Source organism: Nicotiana attenuata, chromosome 1, assembly GCF_001879085.1.
Source record: "Nicotiana attenuata strain UT chromosome 1, NIATTr2, whole genome shotgun sequence".
NCBI lineage: Eukaryota > Viridiplantae > Streptophyta > Magnoliopsida > Solanales > Solanaceae > Nicotiana > Nicotiana attenuata.
The window spans coordinates 49,213,600-49,222,798 of record NC_031989.1 but is presented as its reverse complement, the minus strand read 5'-3'; the positions used below and the strand labels follow the sequence as shown (position 1 = coordinate 49,222,798).

At 38.5% G+C, this 9,199-nt stretch overlaps 1 protein-coding gene across 1 annotated transcript in view; it reads right to left on the bottom strand.

The window, feature by feature from the left end:
* The window catches only part of LOC109235818, a 25,085-nt gene continuing 18,755 nt past the window's right edge, over positions 2,870-9,199 (bottom strand). The window contains exons 2-4 of the mRNA XM_019402070.1: positions 4,313-4,516; positions 3,594-4,144; positions 2,870-3,384 (exon numbers count right to left, since the gene is read on the bottom strand). Of these exons, the coding sequence (XP_019257615.1) occupies positions 2,870-3,384; positions 3,594-4,144; positions 4,313-4,516 (1,270 nt within the window). The remainder of the gene's footprint in view (positions 3,385-3,593; positions 4,145-4,312; positions 4,517-9,199) is intronic.

Here is a 9,199-nt window from a genome sequence, read left to right as displayed (position 1 = left end):
ATTGTATTTGGATGATTAGCTTAACTGTCGATGTTAGCAATGGTATACAGGTAGAAGTCGATTTAGATCTTCGCTTGTAGTTAGTAATTCGACATATGAATGGCTGTGAGCATTTAACTAATGACAGCAGTAGTATGAATTTGGACTTGTTAATTTACTGGTTGAAAACTGAATGTGACAAGATTGCATGCCCAGAAATGTAAAAATCAGATTGAAATTGCGATCAAATATGAGTTTCACGCGTCTAAATTTGAAATCAATTGCTTATTATCCACGCCTAACGTTTAGATGTATAGTCCGGTGTAAATATAGATCGGAATTAAAAGATGTCCATGGAATCGAGCTGTTTGCATATGCTAATCTGAACTCTTAGTTTTTTGGATAAAATTGTCACTAATCTTGCCCTGTCGCATTGGCTTCAACAACAGTCCATGTGAATTTGTATTTCAACCTGTGGATTCAATTCAGTTTCGATTTGGGCCCCCGAGCAGGCCCATTTGATCGATCTTCATCCGAGCTCCATTAAGATTCTCTGTTTTGGGACTTGGTTTGAAGACCTTAGTTCATAGCTTAATGGAATATAAATTGGGCTTTCGAGTTAGGTTGCGGTTTTAAATTAAAAGGTTTTACCCTTTTGTTTGAATCCGGACTTGAACTTGAAAACCCGAATCTCATATTGTAAAGCCCTTTTAGAGACAAAATGTAATAGAAAAATCATAGGTTCCTTAGGATGGCCTTTAAATAAACCTGAGACGAGCCTCGCTGCATAAAACACATAAATTGCGGGGCCCTCATTAAGTACTATGTTAAAATCTTTAGCATTGGACAGGCAACTTTATGTGTATGATTCCATGGTGTCTTCACACAATCATAATGCTGTTGAATCATGTGTTGATAAGTTTTCAATCATTATCCCTCTGTATTTGTCTTGCACTGGTTTCTATGGTAAGCGTAAAGACATTGACTTCAAGACCACAAAGGCATACATTGAGAAATCAGTTACAGACCCTCTCAACATACAGTGGTTGGTTGCGGAGATTCCACAGCAAAAGGAAGGATCACTGTAAAAAAACTATTCTCTCTTTCTAGATGGTTAATTATTTTTTTTTTTATAATCATTTGTTAAATAATTAAATTTTTGTGTCTTATGCAGCGATTGTGGGGTATTTGTGGCTGCTTTTGCGGAGTATGTTAGCCTTGGAGATTTGTCAATTCCTTCAGAAGACCTTTCGGATATCGACCAATACCGTACACGCTATGGAGCTCTCCTATGGGACTATGCTACAAAGAAGCAAGAAGATGGGTCAATCAGTGAAAGTGAGGTTACAGGAAGGCTAGCAAGGAGGCAGGGTACACCTGCTTTGAATGAGAAGACTAGAGTCCAGAGAAAGAAGAAATAGTGTCCTGTTTTCCTAGTTTAGTTGATGCCAATTTGTATTTGAAGGAGAATACACTACTTTATGAATAAAATTTGTATGTTTTTATTGCAGCATACCTTATTGTTTTATTATTTTATGTTTCATTATTAGTTGTTCACTTGAATATAAGTTGGCTTGTTTATAGCACTGTATCTTCATTATATTAAACATGAGTATTTTGATGTTAGAATACGATTTGCCTACCAATAAGCTTCACAATATCTACATTTTGTGAAGACTCAGTGTAGTTATTGTATATAAATTTTGTAGTTGTATATCATAATTTTTAGTTGTTTACCTTCAAGTTCTATGTAATATCTGTATATAACTGTCAGTTGAAGTTAAATTACACAACAAAAAGAAAAAATAAATACTCCAATCACAGAAATATATTATCCACAATTAATCTGCAAATTGTCTATAAATTATTACAAAGACTACAATTTAACTACATTTAACCTATATTTTACCTACAATCTGGAAACACTTTACATGAAGTTACTTTTTAATATCAGTTGTATTGTAGATAATAAATACAAAAATTTAATTACACTATATCAAAGACAAATTTAGATGCCTGACAAGATACATAAAAGCATATTAAACACACATAAACAAATTGTAGTATACTTCATAATGATCTTTAAAAAGTTAAACGATTACACAAAAAAATCTGCTAACTTTAACTCACTAACATTTAGTTTGAATAACCATTCTAACTACATGATATTCATTTCTTTTTGGGCGCATTCTTGCAAGATCTTTTGTTATGCCCTTCACCTCCACAATTTCCACATGACACCTTGTACTTCTTAGACTTTATTTCATCATATGTTTTATATCTTTCCTTTTGAGGTCTCCCTGGCTGCCTTTTATCTCCCGTCGGTGGATATACTACCTTATCCAAAATATATTGTGGCATAATCCATTTGCTTTCATCGGGAAGAGGATTTACTGGTATTTCATACGTACGCAGAAGGCTTTCCCCTGTGTAATACGGAAAGCAATAGTTTTCATATGTTTCATGCCTGCGCCTTAATGCTGCCAAATCATGCGCACATGGAAGTTCTTCAAGTTGGAATTGGCCACAGCTATATTTCTTATTTTCTAGACACACAATGTACCGCTTCACACCATCTAACACAGTATGTATATGATCTGTTGAAGCCCTCACCTACAATTGCAGAACAAACAGAAAGAAAAATATTTACAATCATAAAAATAGATTATCTACAATATATCTACAATTTATCTACAATCTACAAATAAACTACAATTTGCCTACAATTTATCTACAATCTGGAAACACTGTATATTAAAATATTTTTTTTCTGCACCAAATAAACAGATCTTACCCTAAGTTTCTGAGATAATGTACTGTTTTTCTCCAATTCTTTGTTGAATTTGTACCCAAGGTATGTGAAGGTACCCTTAGCCTTCAATAACTTCTCTTACGTCCAAGTTTCAAGAAGCGTCCTCATATACTCTAATAGGTCAAATATTGGCAGCTTTCTTGCATATTTTGTTACAGCATTCAATGACTCTGCAATGTTTGATGTCATAGTCCAAGTTCTATTCACTGTTGCATGTACTCTTGACCATCTATGATAGCCAATATCATAGAGGTATGATTTAACACGAGGGTCTATCTCTTCAATCTTCGACATCCTTTCATTAAATTTATCCAGAGTGTATGCCCCTGCTGTAGCAAAGTACAATTCATGTAATTGTAGATGACCCTTCTTGAATTTTGACCTTATATTTGTCCAAATAAGCCACATACAAGAGTAGTGTGGCATGCCCGGATAGACAATTGATGTTGACTTCATTATACTCTCATTCCTATCTGAAACAACACACATTGAAGGTCTTTCACCATATGCCTGCTTGAATTGCTCAAAGAACCACTTCCAAGATGCGTTGTTTTCAGAATCAACCACAGCATATGCCAAGGGCAATATTGTACCTACATTATCAATTCATAAAATATTAATTGGAAGCTAAGAAAATGTATATAAAAATATAAATACACAACAACTACAATATATCTTCATAATATAGATAATTTATCTACATTTTTTTGTAATAGCTACAAAATACCTACAAAATTACTCCAATGTATCTACATTTTATAGACTGCCTACATAATAACTACAAAATTTTTATACTTTTTACCTGCTACATCCATGGTGCTTGCCGTCAGTATAATCCCCCTGTATGCTGACTTTAAGAATGTCCCATCAACCACTACTACTGGCCTACAATGTTGCCAACCACTTATTGATGTACAAAGAGCAACAAATGCGTATAAGAAGCATTCGTCTGCTGTCTTCTTCAATTTAACAATCGAACCAGGATAAGTCTCCTCAAGAATATAAAAATATTTGGGTAATTTGCTGTAGGAGTCAGATGGATTCCCTCTAAAAAACTGTAAAGCCTTTTCCTTTGCTCTCCATGCTTGCATGTAGCTTAGGTTCACTCCGTATTCTGCTAACATGTCAGTTTGTATGTCCTTTGGTGTGTAAACAGTCTTTAGATCACAATACTTTGGAATGACCATGCTACCAACTACAGCTGCAGTACGTTTGCGCTGTATGAATGTTTCGTCCATTAAGGAGCATGTGTGTTGTCGGTTAAAACTCCTTATCTTGAACATTGCGGAATCATTAATTGACGTTGCCTTGAAGTGCCATTTACAGTTTTCACCAACGCATACAAGCCAGTAGCTACAAAAAAAATATAATATTTAACACATATTATAATTATAGGTGTAACAAAAGGATTGTTTTAACATAAACTACAATTTAACTACAATTTATCTATAATTTATCTACAATGTTTAAAAAACACATAACTTGAATAAGACACTGCCTAAAATGATCTTTTCTCCATACCTTCTATGACTAGATCTTTTAACTCCGAACTGGAACTTATGCACCACAAAAAAGTGCTTCATTGCAGCAGCTACAGTTTGCTTGTCCTGATACACTTGTCCTTCTTCAATATCAGTTTGCGTGTATTCTTTTATTATTTCACTTTGATATTCCTCTATATCTGGAGATGATGGCATATCAAGTACTTTAGGGATCCAAATAAACCTGCATCAAAATAGAGACAAACAGTGTCATTATAATTTTGTAGAATCTTTGTAGATAATTTGTAGATATAGTGAAAAGTTGTAGTCATCCATTTTAGGATGTCAGACATTGTAGTTACATTGTAGTAAAATTGTTGCAATTTGTAGATTTATCAGAAAACAATACTGCTTAACTCTTTCATTCAACGAAATTGTATTCTAATTGTAGAAAAATGTAGTAAATTTGTAGATAATTTCGTAAAACCATAATTCTATGCAATTTCGAATTACACAAACCTGTACTTGTGTTATCGTTGGTGATTGTCAATTCCATATTGAAATCTCGTACACTTATGCATAACGGATATGAACCTAAGTTTCTATTCTCCTTTTTGGTCTCCATATACACACGAACCCCCATGTCATTCCTAATCTCCATTGGGGGACAATTGTCGTTCATGATGTATTTGATTTCTACAATTTTTTCTGTAGTATCAATTGATAGTTGTTCTGCAATTGTAGAAATCAGAATACCGTAGCTTGCATTGTCATCTACCACAATGACATCAACTTCAAAATCTCTAAATCTGCCATAGTTATCCCAATTCCCATTCAATTGTAGCATGATTGTGATTTTGGACATGATTGCTTGTTGTTGTTGTTTTTTGGATTTCTAGATTGAGAGAAGAAAAGATGAAGAACAGATATATGATCGACAATTTATGTGACGACCCAAAGGGGTCATCGCCTGTTTTCTTACTCATTTGGTGCTCCCGAGGCCTTGAAAACCTCATTTAGGGTTGCCTCGATTTGCGTGCATAGTCCGGGCGCGTAGCCAAAAAGCTTAAATATGAATTCGGTGAGAAAAATGCTAAATTTTGATATTAATTTGAATAAATTTGACTTCGGTCAACATTTTGGGTAAACGGACCCGGACCCGTGATTTGACGGTCCCGGAGGGTCCGTAGAAAAATATGGGACTCGGGCGTATGCCCGGAATCGAATTCCGAGGTTCCAAGCCCGAGAAATGAATTTTTGAGTAAAATTGTTTTTCTGAAATTATTATGGAAATTGGAAATAAAATTTGATTAAAAGACTGTGGTATCGGGCCCGTATTTTGGTTCCGGTGCCCGGTACAAGTCTTATATATGGTTTAAGCGCTTTCTATGAAGTTTAGTTGGAATTGGACGTCGTTTGACGTGTTTCGGACTTAAAACACTAAATTTGAAAGTTTATGAAGTTTGAAGAAAACTAGGGATTTTGAGGTATGATTCGTTGTTTTTGATGTTATTTTGGCGATTTGATCGCGCGAGTAAGTCCGTAGGATGTTATTGAGGTTGTGTGCATATTTGGTTTGGAGCCCCGAGGGCTCGGGTGAGTTTTGGATAGGTGTCGGATTGCATTACTCATTTTTGGAAAAATCTGGTATCAGCTGATCTGCAGGATACGCATTTGCGAAGCCAGAGTTCGCAAATACGAAGATCCAGCTATCGCAAATGCGGAGGCTGGTTCGCAAATGCGAAACCAGCCTAGGCCGGCCAAGGTTCGCAAATGCGAAGTCAAACGTCGCAAATGCGATGGTCACTTGTTCGCAAATGCGAGACCCAATTCGCAAATGCGAAGGTCCCCTGGTTGGCTTGTGTTCGCAAATGCGAACAGTAATGTCGCATTTTCCCATGCCTGCAGGGTTCGCAATTGCGAACCCAACTTCGCATTTCCCACATCTGCAACCTGTATTTTTCATACTTAGACGAATTTTAAGTCATTTTTCACCCCACTTTCAAAATACAACTCTTTGGGCGATTTTCCAAGAACAAGTTTCATTCCAAATCATTTGTAAGTCAATTTTTACTCAGTTCTTTCATTCATTAACATCATTTAACATGTTTTCTCCTTAAAATCAAAGATTTTCATGGATGAAATTGGGGGGTTTGGGTAGAACCTAGATTTTCTATAAATTGGGGATTTGGACCTCAATTTGAGGTCCGATTTCAAAACAAATTACATATTTGAGTTCGTGGGGGAATGGGTAACCGGGTTTTGGTTCAAAGCTCGGGTTTTGACCACGTGGGCTCGGGGGCAATTTTGGAATTTTTGGGAAAAACTTTGGGAAATTCATTTTTATGCATTCATATCGATTCATTTAATGTTTATTAATGTAATCAAGTAATTTGTGGCTAGATTCGAGCGGATTGGAGGTGGAATTACGGGGTAAAGCCATAGTTGAGGCTTGAGTTGTGTTCAAGGCATCGAGGTAAGTGTTTTGGTTTAACCCTAGCTTGAGGGAATAGGAGTTGAGTCTTAATTGTAACTTGTTAATTGTCGAGTACGATGTATAGGCATGGTGACGAGTATCTATACATTGGTGTCTAGCATGACCGTGAGTCCTCATTTTACGAATAGTTTGGTTGTTGTTATGCCTTCCATGCTTAATTGATGACTTCTATGTGTTGTAAAAATCTTGTGAAAGAAATTGTGATCTTTGGACCCCTTGGAGCATTGGCTCGGGTTGAAATACAAATTGTGAAGGTATATGAGATAAGTAACTCCTTGGAGCATTGGCTCAAGTGATAACGTGAACTTTGAGATGAAAGTGAAAGAAAGAGAAGAGTTGATGATTCATTCCCTTGCCGGGACATTGTTGGTTATAGATGTTGTACCCTTGTCGGGTTTTTAAATTGTTGTTGTGTACCCTTGCCGGTACTTCTATTCTTGTTTTATTATTCCCTTGCCGCTGTTTGTGATTGTTGTTTGGGTGAGGAAGAGTGTTAAAGCACGAAGGGTGATGCCGTGCATTATTTGTTCTTGTGAGGAAAGAGTGTAAAGCATGAAGGGTGATGCCGTGCCGCACGATGTGCCATTCCGTGCCTATTCTATTGATTATATGTGAGGAATGAGAGTAAAAGCACGAAGGGTGATGTCGTGCACGTTTGTTTATATTGTTGCTTGGTGAGGATGAGAGTAAAAGCACGAAGGATGATGCCGTGCACGTTTGTTTATATTATTGCCTGGTGAGGATGAGAGTAAAAGCACGAAGGGTGATGACGTGCATTTGTTGATCTCTGTTCTTTATTGTTGTATGAGTTGTGCCTTTCCTTAGGGTTAGTCCATTTATATTTGAAACTGTTATCTCCCCACAGCGTGCTTCCCCTCCCATATTGTTTTACTTGCCTTGTATTTTGATTCTGCTGTATATATAGAATTGCACAGGTTTATGTGGTAGTCCAGTCTAGCCTCGTCACTACTTCGCCGGGGTTAGGCTAGACACTTACCAGCACATGGGGTCGGTTGTGCTGATACTACACTCTGTGCTATTTGCACAGGTCCAGGTTTCGAGCAGCAGCACCAGCAACATTAGTACGGGAGCAGGCCTTCAGCCCAGCGAGACCCGAGGTAGCCTTGTAGGGTCCGCACGGCGCTGCGTCTCCCTTATTCTCTCTTTTTAGTCTGTTGCCTCTTTGTATTCGAGACAAACAGCTTATGTGTTCTTTCTGACATTTGTATTTAGTATTTCTTAGCAGTTCGTGAGTATTGTGACACCAGTCTTGGGTAGAGGCTTATAATGACTATTCCGCATTTTGATTCAGTTTTTATAATTAAGATTTCCGCTACTATTAAATTTCGTTATTTTGATATTATTGCCATAAATTGATAAAAGGGACTATGTTGTAAATGAAAGGTAATTAAATTTGGCTTGCCTAGCTTCTACGAGTAGGCGCCATCACGATTCCCGAGGGTGGGAAATCCGGGTCGTGACAAGTTGGTATCAGAGCTCTAGGTTACATAGGTCTCACAACTCACGGACAAACTTAGTAGAGTCTGAGGGATCGGTACGGAGACATCTATATTTATCCCCAGAGGCTACCGAGTTAAGAAAAGCTTCACATTTATTCTTTCTCGTCGTGCGGTTTGGTTTCTCAATGCTAATTGAATTTCTACTCTGTTCTTTCGCAGATGGCGAGAACACGTGCTTCTTCATCTTCCGATCAGCAGTCCGAGCCCCAGGCAGCTCCCGCTAGGGGCAGAGGACGAGGCCGTGCTAGAGGCCGAGGTAGGGGCAGAGCTCAGCCCCGATCAGCAGCACCAGCGGCGGAGCCTCAGGTTGACCTTGAGGAGGAGATTCCGGCCCCAGCCGTAGCAGTTCCGGTGGGCCCAGCTCAGGTCCCATAGGGGTTTATTGCTACCCCAGTTCTTCAGGACGCTCTAGTCCGATTGGTGGGCCTCATGGAGAGTATTACTCGAGCGGGTTTGCTTCCTGTAGCACCAGCCATCTCTCAGGATGGAGGAGGGGCCCAGACTCCATCTACTCGTACTCCGGAGCGGGGAGTTCCCCTGATTCAAACTCCAGCAATTCAGCCAGTTAGAGCAGCTCAGCTGGGTGTGGTAGCCCAGGCCGGTGATGGGGCAGCTATGTCTGCCAATGCTTTATGGAGGTTGGATAGGTTCACCAAGCTCTTTACTACTACCTTCAGCGGTGCATCTACCGAGGATCCTCAGGATTATTTGGACAGCTGCCACGAGGTTCTTCGGAACATGGGTATTGTTGAGTCCAATGGAGTAGACTTTGCTGCATTTCTCCTATCTGGATCCGCCAAGACTTGGTGGAGGGATTTCTGTTTAGCTAGACCAGCAGGGTCTCCAGCCTTGACCTGGGATCAGTTCACGCATACATTTCTGGAGAACGTTTTCTCCCGTGTCACACAGC